This window comes from Nicotiana tomentosiformis, chromosome 1, assembly GCF_000390325.3.
Source record: "Nicotiana tomentosiformis chromosome 1, ASM39032v3, whole genome shotgun sequence".
NCBI classification, from domain to species: Eukaryota; Viridiplantae; Streptophyta; class Magnoliopsida; order Solanales; family Solanaceae; genus Nicotiana; species Nicotiana tomentosiformis.
The window spans coordinates 108,839,074-108,856,140 of NC_090812.1; the positions used below are offsets into that span (position 1 = coordinate 108,839,074).

The following is a 17,067-nucleotide window of genomic DNA, read 5'->3' on the forward strand; positions in this document are numbered from 1 at the left end:
TTCAACAAAATGAGTAATTTATTTTCATGTTGTAGAAAGGATATTTTTTTCAACAAAATAAAATATTTTCTTTTTAGTTATCGAGCTCAAATTTCAACGTTGTTCTTCTGTGAAAAAATAAAGTAGCACATTAGTGTAAATTTTGAAAAGAATAAGTAAATTATTAAAGAATATAGAGTTTGGGGGGAGGGGGGGAGTTGTGAGGTATAAGAAACATGGGGATTTTTGGGGAAGATGGGTTGAGGAGAGTAGCATAAAAAATTATTTTCCTAAAAGTATTTTATACTCTCTAACCAAACACTAGAAATTATTTTTCGGAAAAAGCTTTTTACTCACCAACCAAACAAGGGAAAATAAGTGATAATAATAACAACATACCCAGTAATATCCCACACCGTGGGGTCTAAGGAGGGTAGTGTGTACGCAGACCTTACCCCTACCTTGTGAGGATAGAGAGGATGTTTTCAATAGACCCTCGACTTAGGAAAGCATAAGCACCACATTAATGAAAATATAGACAAGAAGGGACAGTACCATTAAGCCTTATAAAAACTGAATAAAAACAACCAGATAGTAAGGTGATCAACAATGAAAGAAAACAACGGTTAGTCATAAAAACATACTACCAATAGAAAGTGAGACTGCGTGCCAATACTACTGTTATGAAGACTCTAGACTATCTACTCTACTACCCTAATCCTCGACCTCAATACCTTCCTATCAAGGGTCATGTCCTCGGTTAGCTGAAGTTACGCCATGTCTTGCCTAATCACCTCCCCCCACCTCTTATTTGTCCTATCTCTACCTCTCCGTAAGCCCTCCAATATCAACCTTTCACACCTCATCACCGGGACATCTGTGCTCCTCCTCCTCACATGACCAAACCACCTAAGTCGCGCTTCCTGCATCTTGTCCTCAATAGGGGCCACACTCACCTTGTCGCCAATAACTTCATTTTTGATCCTATCTAACCTGGTGTACCGTCACATCCATCTCAACATCCTCATCTCGGTTACCTTCATCTTCTGGACATGAGCGATCTTGACTGGGAAACACTCCGCCCCATACAACATCGTTGGTCTGACTACCACTATGTAGAACTTACCCTTAAGTTTCGGTGGCACCTTTTTGTCATACAAAACACCGGAAGCGAGTCTCCATTTCATCCATCCCGCCCCAATACGATGTGTGACATTTTCATCAATCTCCCCATCCCCCTTAATAATAGACCCAATGTACTTAAAGCTCCCTCTCCTAGGGATGACCTGTGAGTCCAGCCTCACCTCCCCTTCCCCTCCTTGAGTCTCGCCACAGAACTTCCACTCCAAGTATTTTGTCTTGGTCCTGCTCAACTTGAAACCTTTAGATCCCAGGGTCTGCTTCCATTCCTCTAATTGTGCGTTCGCACTGTCTTGCGGCTTGTCAATCAATACAATATCAACTGCAAATAGCATGCACCACGGCACCTCCCCTTGGATGTAGCGCGTCGGTACATCCATCACCAGAGCAAACAAAAAGGGGTTGAGTGCCGACCCCTGATGCAACTCCATCATCATCAAAAAAATGGTCCGAGTCCCCAACCACCGTTCTCACTCGAGTCTTTACTCCATCATACATGTCCTTAATCAACCTAACGTAGGCAACAGGTACACCTCTAGCCTCCAAATATCTCCATAAAATCTCTCTCGGAACTTTATCGTACGCCTTTTCCAAGTCGATAAACACCATATGCAAGTCATTCTTTCTCTCTATACTGCTCTATCATTCTCCTAACAAGGTGGATGACTTCTGTAGTCAAACGCCTCGACATAAACCCAAACCGGTTCTCAGAAATAGACACACTCATCCTCACTCTTAGCTCTACCACACTCTCCCAAACTTTCATAGTATGGCTAAACAGCTTGATACCTAGATAGTTATTGCAATTTTGGAAAATAAGTGATAAAATCAACGACAAAGGGCCAAATATACCCCTCTACTTTCGAAAATGGTCTAAGAATATCCCTCGTTATACTATTGAGTTATCTATACCCCTATAGTCATACTTTGGGTTCAAATATACCCCTTATTTAAACGGAGGGACACGTGACATCGTCCTGTTGGTCAATTCTAAATATCTCCTAATTAATTAAAAAACCCATTATCCATACCCGAAAAATAATTTTTTTTTTGTAAAAACTGGAAAAAACCAAAAAATTGATTTTTACTAAAAAATGAAAAAAACGAAAATATTATTTTTTCCAGTTTTTACAAAAAACCTGCTTTAGAAAAAAACTAAAAAATATTTTCTAAAATAATATTTTTGTAAAAACTGAAAAAAGCTGAAAATCAATTTTCTAAAGCAATTTATTTTTGTAAAAACTCGAAAAACTGAATTGTTTTTTACTAAAAACTAAAAAAAAAAACGAAAAAATTGTTTTTCCACTTTTTACAAAACAACTGCTTTAAAAAAAGTTGAAAAATATTTTTTAAAACAATATTTTTGTAAAAACTGAAAAAAAAATTGAAAAGCAATTTTCTAAAGCAATGTTTTTGTAAAAACTGAAAAAACAGTTTTTTTTTTTTTTTAGTTAAAACTATTTCATTTTTTTCCAATTTTTAATTGCTTTAGAAAATTACTTTTCAGTTTTGTTTTTAGTTTTTACAAAAATATTATTTTAGAAAATATTTTTCAGTTTTTTTAAAGCAGTGTTTTTGTAAAAATTAGAAACAAAAAATATTTTCCTTTTTTCAGTTTTTAGTAAATTTTTGTTTTTAGTTTTTTCCAGTTTTTACAACAAAAGAAAATTATTTTTCGGGTATGGATAATTGATCTTTTTAATTAATTAGGAGATATTTAGAATTGACCAACAGGACGATAACACGTGTCCCTCCGTTTAAATAAGGGGTATATTTGAATTCAAAGTATGACTGTAGGGGTATAGATAACCCAATAGTATAACGAAGGGTATTCTTAAACTATTTTTGAAAGTAGAGGTGTATATTTGGCCCTTTGCCGTAAAATCAATCATTTTTCAGGAAAACATTTCGTACCAAACACACCCTAAGTATCCTGAATTTGGAAATTCAGGATCTGCTAATTTGAAATTCAGGACTAAGTATCCTGAATTTCTGAACTACTAATTTAAAATTCAGGACATAAGATTCGAAATTCTGGACACAATTTTCGAACTTTAGGATACATTGTCCTGAAATTTGAACTATGAGGTTTAAACTCTAGTACGCTATGTCCGGAAGTTTGAGCAAAAATTGACTAATCTTTAAATGTATCGTAAACTGTGGATATATTTTAAACAGAATACTTAAAAGTGGCTATCTAGTGTCATTTCCACTTTCTATTCCAATAAAACATTCTCAAAATGGAAATACCAGATTTGAAGTTGACAACTGGAAGGGCTTTCCCCCAATTAACTTAATCCAAGCGAGGCAAGCTGGAATGAATCAAAAGTTAGCTACAATTTGCAGGTTGATGATAGTTGTAATAAATAAAAGAAACAGAGAATGGCGTTATTTGTTGATATATAGTGGTTGATGCGTAACTTTTGTTTCTTTGTTTGGTTTCTTTTTTCTGCAATTATCACCAGCCATAATTTAATAAGGTTCATTCCCTCGAGAAAGAAATACCTAAAAAGAATTCTGTCCATCACGTAAAAGGGACTTGTAACTACCGTGCTTAACCAAGAGAAGACATTGTGCTATATTTATGGTTTCTCACTTTAATTTCTAATTCAGAAATTAATTTCTTATTTAGAAATAGCTCGATAGAGTTGGTGTTGCTTCACCTCATTCATATCTGGAATTCGGCACTTTCGGCTTTTTTCAGTTTTTGGATCGATCGCCTAAACTAATTGAACTCTCTTGTCCTATTCTCGTTAAGAGATTTTTTTCGGTTGGGTTATCAGCCAATTTGTGATATTGGTATTGGGCCATTGACTAATTTGGATGATCGCCGCACAAGGCCATTAAAGGTAGAAATACTTCCTTTCAGGATTCTTTTACCCATTCTGATACTCAAACCTAAGATTTGTGGTTAAGAGAGAAAGAATTCTATCTATCCCACCATATTCTTTGGTGGTAAATGAAAAAGTTAAAATCAAGTGATACAGGGGCGAATGTAGCCTTTCGCCTACATATTCAATTAAACTCATAACTTTCGACATGTAGTAAGAATGTATATGTAAAAATCTACTAAAATTTTCAGATATTAGATTTGAATCCCTAATTTTAACAGTGCAATGGGTGCAATGCTAAAAATCTTAAAAGCTGAACCCATTAAATTTAAATCCTAGATTCTCCTCCGAACTCAGCATCGGACTTCACCAATGTCATCTACTAGTTAGACCAGTTGCTAATATAAATCTCAGCATCACCCATGCCTACATTATGATTATTTGTCTAGTACCATATCAACACAGTATCTTGAGATCAAAATGGCAAATATGCTTGTTTCAAGCTGGGCTAAGAACGTTGACACAATGCCTGAAAATTATGTAATGCCACCTGATAAAAGACCTGGTGAACTTGTCTCAATTGGTAGCAACATCCCAGTGATTGATCTAGCAAAATCATCCAATCATGCTGGTATAGTCCAAGAAATACTAAAAGCCAGTCAGGAATTTGGTTTATTTCAGGTTTGTAAGTCGATATGTACCAAATCATTCTTCTCTTATGCTAATGAATTGCTAATAACAACGTCCTGATTTCAATTACTGCCAAACATACAACAGGTTATAAACCATGGAATATCGGAGAAGCTGATGGATGATGTAATGGATTTATTTAAGGAGTTGTTCGACATGTCTGCTGAGGAGAAGGAAAACTTTTGCTCTAAGGTTTCAAATACGAGCTGCAAATTATATGGAAGTGGGATGAATTACGCTGACGAAGAGGTACATTATTGGAAAGATCTTCTCATACAGCCCGTGTTTCCCATTGAAGAACAGAGACAACCTTGGCTTGACAAGCCAGCTAGATACAGGTGTGTAACATGCCATGTCTATATTTGCTTTAACTTAATATGACAGAATTAGAATGCATTATTAGTTATAGCTAATCCAATGTACAAGGTTTGGTTATTTTAGCCTATGCACTTCGATAGACATGACACAGGTTTCAATAATCACAAGCCAATTAGGTACTCTCTCGTTTCATTTCACATGTCAATGTTTGACTAGACACGAGATTTAAAAACATATGACATGGCCGAAAGTACTCTTGCATCTTGTGATCATCTACAACATGCCATATCGATTGAGTAAAAAAAGTGTTGACATTTATAAACGTGTCATTCCTTTCGGAGTGGACCAAAATGTACTAAAGAGTATAATATAAAATGAAAGTAGTGAAAGAGTGAATTTCTATGTACAGGGATCTAGTTGAAACATATTCAGCAGAGATGAGGACTTTGAGCAAGAGGATCTTGGAACTGATGGGTGAAGGAGTGGGACTAGAAGAAGGGTATTTTGGGAAGGAGTTGAGTGAAAGACAGGCCCTGATTGTGAACCATTATCCCCCTTGTCCAGACCCAAGTTCAGCCATGGGTTCACCTCCTCATTGTGACCCTAACCTCTTAACTTTCCTTCAGCAAAAAGTTTATGGACTTCAGATCTTCAAAGATGGCCACTGGATTGGGGTTCATCCTCTTCCCTATGCATTTGTTGTCATCATTGGTTACCAGCTGCAGGTATATAACTATAAAGTGTACCATTACCCTCACTATTCTTTTGTGACAATAAGTACAAATTGACATGAGTATCTATACTTCATAATCATTTTCAACTATGTATACAATTCAAGTCGATCGTGATGTGCACCCCTGCCTTAAGGCTACATCCACCATTGTGCCAAATGAACTATTTTAATTACTGTATTTTAAGTTAGAAGTACTTGTAAGGTAATTAATAACTAACCTAGTAAAAGATGCAAGTTACCTAGGTTAAACTACACTGATAGTATATAACTTTGTTCCTTTAAATCTACTCATGCCTCGTCCCGTTTGATGTTTGCGAATTTAAATGCAGATTATCAGCAACAATAAGCTAGTAGCTGGCGAACACCGTGCAGTTACGAATTCAGAAAGTGGTCGGACTTCAATAGGGACTTTTGTTGCTCCTGCTGGAGATTGCATAGTGGAGCCAACAAAGGCTCTTGTCAATGGTGGCAGTCCTGCACTTTTTCGGGCTTTCAAATATCAGGAGTTTCTTGATGACTTTGTGGCCAAAAAGGATTCTCAGAAGACACTAGAGGCGTTCAAGATTAAACCTTAGTAATTGCTAAACAAATGGACATTATATTGCTTCAAGACTTGTCTAATGAAGTATTCTATTTCAGGCTTTTCGTGGACTAGAAATGTCCCCATATGCAATATGATGCTTAATAAATATTGGAACTACTCCCATGCAGTTTATGAAACTATATCCGTTTCTTTTATATTTAAAAATATAATTAACTTTCCCTTTCCCTTTTAATTTTAATATGAAGTTTCTATAGTCACATAAATATTTAGTATCACAAATTTCAATATTTTTTTTTTAAACTACGTACGTGCTGCTTCAAACTATATCACATAAATATAAATAGGAAGAGTACGGAGGGAATAGTATCTTTTGAAAAAAAGGATAATGCTTTCTCTTGAAACTTTTGAATGGAAATCGAGTTTTAGCGATTGCTTAGTTAAGCCTTTTCTTTTTGTGGTTTCTTGTTCTACGATATTTCTGGTATTCCCTACTCTGTTGAGGGTATTTGAAGGTTTCAAGAATACTATGAATCTGAAGGAGATAGAGAATGTTTCCCTCTGTTCATTTGTTATTTTGCATTATATAGTCATACTTGTCTTGTGCACAAACAACCATATTGGACAGTTTAATGAACAACAACCATACTTGTTTTGTAACTTGGTTGATATAACAATCCTTCCATCTCCTTCACAATTTTCTTTTCAAACCATTACAATCGTTATTCCTTTCGGTGACAAGCGGAATAGCTATGTTCGGTGGCCATCCCCATTTTCCATTCCACGTGTCCTTCCTTTAAGCGGCCACGTGCCATGTCGTATTTTTTCCTATACAGAGAGTCCCCCTGCTTTCCAGTGACATAATCTTGAGTTACCAGGAAGTTGGTCGAAAGCACCTTTTTGGCGGGAATTTCTATAACTCCCTTTGAAGTTTTCTGACAGTTGATTAGACGCACGTCTCTCCGCATTTAATGTCCCGAATACGCGTCATCCCACAATTCAGCATAATGTTTTGCCGATTTTTGAGGTAATCATGGCCATGAATTTAGCCCGCCAAAATTTTAGTTATACGCATCATCCTCCTCTTATTTACTTCATAATTTCTCAAACTTCTAACTTGCATCTTTATTTCCCAACTTTCCTCTGATCTTCTTCAAACTAGAAATTTTTCTTCCTTCTATTCCAATGGCCTCCTCTTCAAAACATGCTAGTTCTTCAAAGGGCAAGAACAAAACCGAGGATTTCGTTCCTCCAACAGCGGGTTCCATCATCCCAAGAAGGCTTAGTACTTTGAAGGATTTTGAAGAGAAATTTCCTACCGCTAATCCTCGTACATGAACTGTTAGTAGATACCCTTCTTCCATTTGCCCTTCGAGTATTCCTACTGTGTAGGACGACTGCCGGTGCCCTGAGTTAGATATTATTACTCATGCTTTATTGGAGAGAGTGACCCTTCCCAAGGAAAGTTTTACATATTTTTTCACGTATCCTTTACTTTGGGTGCGTTTTCTTTGAGCAAAGAGCTTGATTCTGTAATTATGGAGTTTTGCCTTCCCTATCAGGTGTGATTGGCACAGGTATGTCCTTCAGTGTGGGGGATGATTGCCTACCTTCAGCGTTTGTGCCAAGAAACTGGAGAGGAGCTAACCCTAACTCATATGATGAATCTCTATTGCCCCAAAATCTTTCGCGGGGGAATGATAAACCTTTGCAAGCGTGGCCACCATGCTTTACTGTCTAGCATGGATGACGACAACGACCGTGGGTAGATGGAATGGTTCATTGCAGTTCCACCAGTGACATTATTCCGACAACGACTTCATCCTTTCCGGTCGCTTGGAACTGCTTTCGTAAGTTCCCTTTAATAAACTTTTTCCTACTAAATATTCTTTCATGCTCGTATTGATCCTTCAACCTTCATTTGTTACAGCGACTCGATGGATCCCACCGGTGATAGAAGGCTTGAACCAGTGGGTTTAGAAGATCTTGGACATCACAACGCCCGACACTCATTTGTGGAAAGAATTCTCCCTTAAATACGGGTGGAAGGCCAAAATTCATGGTAACTTTGAATTACCTTGTTTCCATTTTTTTGTATATGAAGAACTTGGTTGAACCCTTCTGACTTGTTCATGAAATTAGATCTACTTGCGGGCTCAGTTGATGTTCCCAAGGAGGATGTTTTGGCTAACCCTGCTGATACGGCGAGGCTACTTCAGGAGACACTTACTCGAGCAGGCATCTCCGGGCCTGTTTCGGGCGCAAACATTTCTTCACGGAGTCCCTGTCCAGAGAACAAGCAACCAAAGAAAAGACATTCCTCTGTGACCGAGGAAAGGAATAAGAGGGCAAAGGTTGATGCCCCCGAGTCATCTCCGGTGGAGATGGTGACTTGTCCTCCTTCTAGGTCGGTCATAGACACTGTGATGATCGATGATGATGAAGAAGCTAGTGATGAGGGAGATTCTTTACATAGAAGGATACGATCCTCATCATCTCAACAAGATGCTCGACCTGTTGAGACAATTGCACCAACTGACGATGACGTCTCAGCATTTTTGGGAGAATATGATTTAGTTGAATATGCTAACTCTCGCTTTCGGGCCCTAATTGCTATAACCGGTACCATGGGGCTGAGTACCGAGTACGTGCCGTCTTTGGTTGGCGAGCATCAAACAACCAGCACTGCATTTGATGCAGCTGCTTCTCACTCTTCAACTCCATCAGCTTTATCTCCACCTTCACCACCACCAACAACTGATATATCATGTCCATCTTCAGCCACTCTTCCAACAGTGGTTGCTACATCATCTCCATCGACCGCACCTGACCATGAAGAACGTGTCCCTCCTCCACAGTCCCCAGTTCATGGGAATTTGGGGCAAAATTATGCTGCCTCTTCTGAAGATCCACAAAGGAGGAGAAATGTTACCCTTTTGGTCTCCACAGGGTGCAACTTGCTTTCGAGGCCGATGGAGCTTGCTAACTATCTGAAGCCTTTGGCTTCAGAAAAAGACTGGGAGAAGATTCAAACACTCTCGGGGGAGTTATTTGTTGAACAATGCTATACATAACGCCACAACGGTACGTTCCTTTCTTCTTTTGTTATTTCCTCTACTTTTGAGCAAATGTACTCTAAGTTTTACCTCTTCTTGTTTTGAATGCCAACTTTCTTACTTCTGAGGGCCTTCAAAGGATGATTCGTGAGAAGGAAGAACTTACTTCTGAATGGCTGCCTCTCGAAACTGGAAACCAAGGCTACCGAAGCTGTTGTTTTGGAGGCTCGTTTGCAGCAAAGCCAGCAAGAAGTGGTAACCCTTAGCCAAGAAATTGGGCCGCTGAGGGTTAGATTTGACGAGGCAAAGGCTAAATGGCAGAAATCCAGAACGCCGTTCTTGCTGCAACCGATCGTGAGGCTGCCTCCGCTGAAAGAGTGATTAACTTGGAGGCAACCTTAAACTCCAAAAGTGAAGAGCTTGTTGCTGTGGTGGCGAAACATGCCCAGCTAGAAGAGAAGTACAGGAAAACTATCGAGCATAATAGGCTCTTTAGTTCAACTGTCTGTGAGCTCGACGTCAGTCTCAAATCTGCTAGGTCCGCCCGGAAAAACCTTTCCGCCGAATTTACTTAACTCAAAGAAGAACTCAAGCGTCGAGCGGTTTCCCTCATTGCAGAAAAAAACTTATTCCATGTAGAGCATGAGGAGAAAAACCTTGGAAGAGGCCAAGACTGGTATCATTGACATTGATGTCGAAATTGCTAAGGCCCGAGAGCTTGAGTTGGCTACAAAAAATGGACTCCCATCGTAGTCTGATGCTCCAGGTTCTTCTGATTACGGTTCCGAGTTTTCGAAAACTGAAGAAGGATCGGAAGGCGATGATGCCGAAAACCAAGCTGGGAAAAATATTGAGCCATCGGTGGAACCATCTACCACTCCTGGGAATGCGGATTCTTCTCTTCCTCATGATTCCGGAGATGCTGCATTTTAGCTTTTTCTTTCTTTTTCTATTTTGTACCTTTATTATTTTGACGCGTCCTTGTAAATAAAAGCATATTTCTTGCTCAAGTATCGTTTGAGTCTTACTTTCGTTTGAATGTTCATGCAAGTCTTTAACTTTCATGCTTGCTCAAGTATTCTGCACATGCTGTTCTATTCACGCTTTATTATTTGTAATCTCGAATTCCTTTCCTTCGAGGCATTTTGGTTCCGAGTATTATCTTTTTTTCGTGAGGGTTTCCATGAGTATTTGCGCAAATTTGCTTTTTGAGTCTTTTTCGTATGCGGCTTCGAGTGTATTTTTTCCCGATGGCATTCTAGGTTCCAGGCATTGATTCTTCCGGAACTAACCATTTAACGTGAGTGTTTCTATAAGAGAGGGCCCTCTTATGTTTACGGTGCTCTTGAAGAGGACGTATCCTGTTCATTATGGTACTAACATTTGAAGTACTTGTTTAACTTTCAAATTGCAAAATCAACTCATCGTTCGGACAAGAAACAAGATAAAAACAAAAAGGATTTATTTCATCTAATTCCTTATATTTTCAAAAGTACCTAAGCATTTTGCTATGTAGAAAAGAAATTGCCATGACTTGTGGCTATCTTGTAGAACTTGTTTCTACGGGGCTGGTCGTGCAGTCCCTGGTCCCGATGATGTATTATGTTCCCAGATTTCATTCCCTGGTTGACGTGGCATTCAGTTTTGCCGTATTCTCTTATCATCCCCCAGTGTTCGAATGCGAAGAATGCGAATTGGAACACTGGAAGTCATGTATCTTCGAAGAACCCACCAATGAATTGCTAGGTAATCCTTTACTAGGAAACATATCTTGTTTCCCTTTAGGAACCCATGCTATCGAGCGAAAGAATACCTAACAGTCCTTTAGTGGTATGTGCTCGTGAACGGTCAGGTAACCTCCGTTCGGTAGGAAACTTAGCTTCCCGGTGGGAATTTGCTATCGAAGCAAAGATTATCTAATCGTCCCCGAGTGGAAACTTGTTTGTATGACTTGTTATGAAAAGTCTTATCACTACTGTCTTTGTAGTATGCTTTCCGTCACTGCCTCATTAAAATCCTTGCCAATAAAATCCAATTGGGACAAAAACTGAACGAAGGGAAAAAGAGTGCAGCACATACTTTCCGTTTGACTGTTGTTTGTCAGCAGTAATATCTTTTGAGGTGAGCCACGTTCTAGTCGTTGGGCAACTTTTCTCTGTTCTGGTTCTCCAACTTGTATGATCCTTTCCCAGTGATAGCTGAAACCCGGTAAGGGCCTTCCCATGTTGGGCCTAACTTACCTGCGTTAAGTTCCCAGGTGTTTTGAGTTACCTTCCTCAAGACCAAGTTTCCTACTTTGAAATAACAGAGGTTGGCTGTTTGATTATTATATCGCTCCATTCTTTGCTTTTTAGCCACCATTATGACATGGGCCAAGTCCCTGCGTTCCTTGAGAAGCTCCAAGTTAATTAGCATTGCTTCGTTGTTCGATTCTTCGTTCACCTGGAAATACCTTAAGGTTGGTTCCCCTACTTCCACCGGTACTGTACACAAGGGGAAAAAAGGGTTTCTCCCATGCTTGACTTGGCGGTTGTTCATTAGGCCCATAAAACCCCAGGTAATTCTTCGAGACAATTGCCTTTTGATGCTTCCAACCTTTTCTTTAGATTTTGTATAATTACTTTGTTTGTTGACTCTGCTTAGACATTCGCGCTCGGATGATAAGGTGAAGAGGTAATCCTCTTTATATTCAAATCTTCAAGTAACTTTGTAACTTTTGCGCCGATAAACTACGACCCATTGTTGCATGCAATCTCTTTTGGTATTCCAAACCTGCAAATTATGGTTTCCCATAAGAAGTAGACCACTTTGCGTTCTCCGATCTTCTGATAAGGACCTGCTTCCATCCATTTAGAAAAATAGTCAGTCAAAATTATAAAAAACCTTACCTTTTCGGGAGCCGGTGGTAATGGTACGATGATGTCCATCCCCCATTTCATGAACGGCCAAAGGGATAGAACCGAATGTAGGCGTTCCGCCGGTTGATGTACTAGTGGTGCGTAGAGTTAGCACTTATCACATGTTCGTACGAAGTCTTTGGCATCTTCTTCCATACGGGGCCGATAATATCTTGCCCGAACTAATTTCAGCACCAAAGAAACTGCACCTGAGTGATTGCCACATATCCCTTCATGGACTTCTCTCATGACATAGTTAGCTTCTGATGCTCCTAAGCACCAGGCCAACAGGCCTTGAAAGGATTTTTTGTACAATTGGCCTTTCTTGAAGCTATAACGTGCGGCTTTGGCGCGTAACGCTCTTGATGCTTTGGGGTCTTCGGGAAACTTTCCATGCCCGAGATAATCGATTATTTCGTTTCTCCAGTCCCAAGCAAAACTAGTCAAATTCACCTCATAATAACCATCTGTGTCCAAGACTAAGTTCATCATTTGTACTACCGTTCCTGATTCTGATCCCTGGACTTCTATCGAAGAGCCCAAATTTGCCAATGCATCTGCTTCCGCGTTATCTTCCCTCGGGATATGAGTAATTGACCACTCTCGGAATCATGCCAATAAAGCTGGAACTTTTACTACGTATTGCTGCATATGTTCTTCCTTGCTGTCAAAATTTCTATAGACCTGATTCACCACCAACTGCGAATCACATTTGATTTCGATGACTTCAGAGTCAAGTCCCAGGGCCAATTCGAGCCCTGCAATGAAAGCTTCGTACTCTGCTTTATTGTTAGTTAAATGTATCGATCTGATGGCTTCCCTTAAAGTTCCCCCGAAGGCGTGATCAAGACTATTCCAAGCCCGGATCCTTTTACGTTTGAAGCTTCGTCCGTAAATAAGGTCTAAACTCCCGATGTTGGTTCTGACACCATTATTGCCTCCTTGGTTGCCAGAGGCAATAGTCCCGAACTGAAATCGTCCACGAAGTCAGCCAATACTTGCGACTTAATTGTAGTCCTCAGTTTATATTCTATATCAAACTTGCTCATTTCGACGGCCCATTTGCGAATCTACCCAAGAGATCGCGTATATAGAGGATATTCCCTAGAGGGAAAGTAGTCACCATATCTATCAGGTGGCATTGGAAGTAGGGCCTCAGCTTTCGAGCGGCGACTACGAGAGCTAAGACCAGCTTTTCCAGATGTGGGTAGCGAGTTTCTTCTCCCGTTAAAATTTAACTAAAGTAATAAATGGGAGATTGCGTACCTTCATCCTCCCGGATTAAAACTGCACTTACCGTAACTTTTGAAACCGCGAGGTAGAGTAGCAATGTTTCACTTTCTTTTGGTTTTGAGAACAACGGAGGGCTTGGCAAATATTTTATCAACTCCTTCAAGGCTTGCTGGCACTCAGGTGTCCATTCGAAATTGTTTTCTTTTTGAGTAGTGTAAAGAAGCGATAATATTTTTCCGATGAACGGGAAATGAACCTGCTCAAAGCTGCCAATCTCCCTGTGAGCCTCTTGACTTCTTTTACGTTGGACAATTGATCCGGGATGTACTCCATGGCCTTGATTTTGTCGGGATTTACCTCAATTCCCCTTTGTGAGACTAGGAACTTACCTGAACTCACCCCGAAAGCACACTTCTTGGGGTTAAGTTTCATATTATGCTCCCTCAGGATGTCAAATATCTCTTGCAAATGCTTCAGGTGATCACCTGCATTTAAAGATTTAACAAGCATATCATCTATATATACTTCCATAGTCTTTCCAATTTGTTTTTTGAACATCATATTCACGAGTCGTTGATAAGTGGCTCCGATGTTTTTTTAACCCGAAGGGTATCACATTGTAACAATATGTACCAAAATTCATTATAAATGAAGTTTTTTCCTGGTCTTCTGGGTTCATCTTGATTTTATTGTACCCATAATAAGTATCGAGGAAACTCATTAACTCGTGCCCGGCCGTGGCATTAATCATTTGATCGATATTTGTAAATGGGAATGTGTAACGACCCGACTTATCATTTTAAGAATTTACATCCCGTTCAACGACTTAAGGTCTTGAGCAGCTTTGTAATATGTATTATGACCCACGTGTGTGGTCGAGTTTGGTTTTCAGAAGATTCGGAATTAAATTGAAAGAACAATTCTCATTTTTGAAGCTTAAATGGAAAGAGTTGACTTTTGAGAAAATGGCTCCGGAATGGAATTTTGATGATGTCAATAGCTTCGTATGGTGATTACGAACTTAAGCGTACGCCCAGATTTTGATTTGGAAGTCCGTAGGACAATTCGACGCATTTTGGCGAAAGTTGGAAAATATAAGATTTTTGGAAAGTTTGGCCAAAGTTTGAATTTTTTATAACGAAGTCGGATTTCGATTCCGGAAATTGGAACAACTCCATTACATCATTTATGAATTGTGTGCAAAATTTGAAATCATTCCGGATTAATTTGATACGTTTCGGCACAAAATATAGAAGTTGGAAGATTTGAAAACTCATAATTAGATTCGATGCGCGATTCATAATTTTGGTGTTGTTTGGTTTGAAACCTCGACTAAGTTCGTATTATATTTTGGGACGTGTTGGTATATTTGGTTGAGGTACCGAGGGCCTCGGGTGGATTTACGAAGGTTAACCGGGCAATTTGGACTTGAAGGAAGCAGCTGGAAAATGGCAGCAGCTGTTGGAATCGCACATGCGGAATATTGGGCGCATGTGCGATATCGCAGAAGCGTTACAATCATCACAGAAGCGATTGAAAGGGATCTGGGCAGTACTGGGCATCCATCGCAGAAGCGGAGCAGTGGAGCGCACCTGCGACATCGCAGGTGCGATGGTGGTAGCGCAAAAGCGAGCTCCATCGCAGAAGCGCAACACTGGACGCACCTGCGGTTGCGCAGAAGCGAGGCTAGTGTCCGCAGGTGCGAGCCTTCACCTGGGCATTGCACTTCGTAAAAGCGAGGATGATGTCGCAGAAGCGACTTAGCGAATGCGAAAATGCTGTCCGCAAATACGAAATATGGGCAAAACTTAAAGACCCAAAAATAGTCATTTTGTCATTTCGTTTTGGAATTTTTGGAGCTCGGTTCTTGGGCGATTTTGAAGTTTTATTCACGATTTCAACTCAAGTAAGTGTTCTATATCCTAAAGTGATTATATTTCATGAATCTATGCTTATATTCATCGTTTAATTCGGATTTAAATGGAAGAAATCAAGATTTATGCAAAATCTTCTAAAAACAAAAATTTAAGATTTGGAGGTCGAGTTGTTATTGTAATTTGATAAAATTAGTATGGTTGAACTCTTATTGGAATGGGGATTCGTATTTTGATAAAAATTAAGTCGGGTTTCGAGAGGCGGGCCACGCATTGACTTTGATTGAATTTTTAGAAAAAAAATTTAAGTCGATGTTTTATTATCCGGAATTATTTCCGATGAATTTTAATGAAGTTGTACAATTAATTTGGATATTTGAGCTGTCCGGAGGTCAATTCAAGCAAGAAGATGACTTTGGAATATCAGCATAACTTCAAAAGGTAAGTATCTTGCCTAACCTTTAGTGGGGAAATTACCCTTTAGGCATTGAGTCTTATGTGGAAATTGGGTGATTGGAAGTCGTGTACGCGAGGTGACGAGTACGTATTCGGGCTTATATGTGCAAATTTTATTGGTTTAAAGTTTTAAGCATTTGTATATATTAAATTGGATAATTGTTGGCATTTAGTAAATCCTTGAATTATCACGCCTCATTCCTTATTTGTCGAGTTTGTATTTTATATCATAATTTGGTGTTATTGTCACTTGGATTTTATGTGAATTCTGTGTGTTTTTTGATTTGATATTTTTCTTGGAATTAAATTCATGATGGAATCCTTATCTGCAAATATTTATTAAATAGGTTTAAATTGAGGACTTAATATAATTATCAACAATTTGGATTAATGAAGGTGTTGCCCTATACTGAGTATTTTTTTTACCTCTGTTGATTGTTTTGAGGTTTTATATATGTTGTATGAAGCCTTGGGCTATTTGTTGAGAAATTTATTGATTCTGCTACATATTTGAAATTTGGTTGTGGTCAGTGGCAAATTATGATATGAATTGTTGTATTGTATTGTGGTTTAAACACTCTCCTTGATGTTATTTATTCTTCCTACCTTGCTTGATTAATGATATACATGTTCTTGGTAAGGACGAGTGTAAAGCACGAATGGTGATGTCGTGCCATTTGAATTGTATTATCACGTGAGGGAGAGTGTAAAACACGAAGGGTGTTGCCGTGCCATTTGAGAGTGTAAAGCACGAAGGGTGATGCCATGCCATTGAGAGAGTAAAGCACAAAGGGTGATGCCATGGCATTTAATTTATATTATCAGGTGAGGATGAGAGTAAAAGCACGAAGGGTGATGCCGTGCCATTATTTTTATATTATCATATATTCATGGCATGAAGTATGTTTCCGTGCAGGCGAGGACAAGAGACATACATTATATTGTGATATCGTTTTGTTGTGTATACATTCATGCCTTTATCTTGAGATGTTATTGTGCACATATGATTTTTATGTGACTTGTAGTCGTTATTGCTTACTGTGTGCCTCTCACTTTATTTCTTTTATTGTTATTGACTTTTCTCCCACCTAGTTGATATTGTTATATGTATGCACGAAGGGTATTGCCGTGCCAATTTAATTGGTCTCTCTCTCTCTCTCTCTCTCTCTCTCTCTATATATATATATATATATATATATATATATATATATATATATATATATATATATATATATATATATATATATTTGGTGAGAATGAGACAAGTGCACGAAGGTATTCCCGTGCCTTTTGATGTGATATATTGAATATATTTCTCA

At 38.9% G+C, this 17,067-nt stretch overlaps 2 protein-coding genes across 2 annotated transcripts; one reads left to right on the forward strand and one right to left on the reverse strand.

Moving 5' to 3' along the window:
* Window positions 1-983: 983 nt before the first annotated feature.
* LOC138908521 (uncharacterized) lies at window positions 984-1,550 on the reverse strand. Its single transcript, XM_070199193.1, has one exon. The coding sequence runs from the start codon at window positions 1,548-1,550 to the stop codon at window positions 984-986; it is 567 nt and encodes a 188-aa protein (XP_070055294.1).
* Window positions 1,551-4,370: 2,820 nt separating this feature from the next.
* Window positions 4,371-6,414, forward strand: LOC104113336 (hyoscyamine 6-dioxygenase-like). Its single transcript, XM_009623466.4, has 4 exons — window positions 4,371-4,631; window positions 4,728-4,978; window positions 5,368-5,683; window positions 6,021-6,414. The coding sequence occupies exons 1-4, from the start codon at window positions 4,431-4,433 to the stop codon at window positions 6,264-6,266; spliced, it is 1,014 nt and encodes a 337-aa protein (XP_009621761.1). The 5' UTR covers window positions 4,371-4,430; the 3' UTR covers window positions 6,267-6,414.
* The last annotated feature ends 10,653 nt before the right edge of the window (window positions 6,415-17,067 follow it).

Coding starts and splice junctions, on each gene's coding strand:
- LOC138908521 (XM_070199193.1), bottom strand. CDS start 1,550: ATGGAGTTGCATCAGGGGTCGGCACTCAACCCCTTTTTGTTTGCTCTG.
- LOC104113336 (XM_009623466.4), top strand. CDS start 4,431: ATGGCAAATATGCTTGTTTCAAGCTGGGCTAAGAACGTTGACACAATG. Junction 4,632..4,727: donor AGGAATTTGGTTTATTTCAG/GTTTGTAAGTCG, acceptor AACATACAACAG/GTTATAAACCATGGAATATC. Junction 4,979..5,367: donor GACAAGCCAGCTAGATACAG/GTGTGTAACATG, acceptor TTCTATGTACAG/GGATCTAGTTGAAACATATT.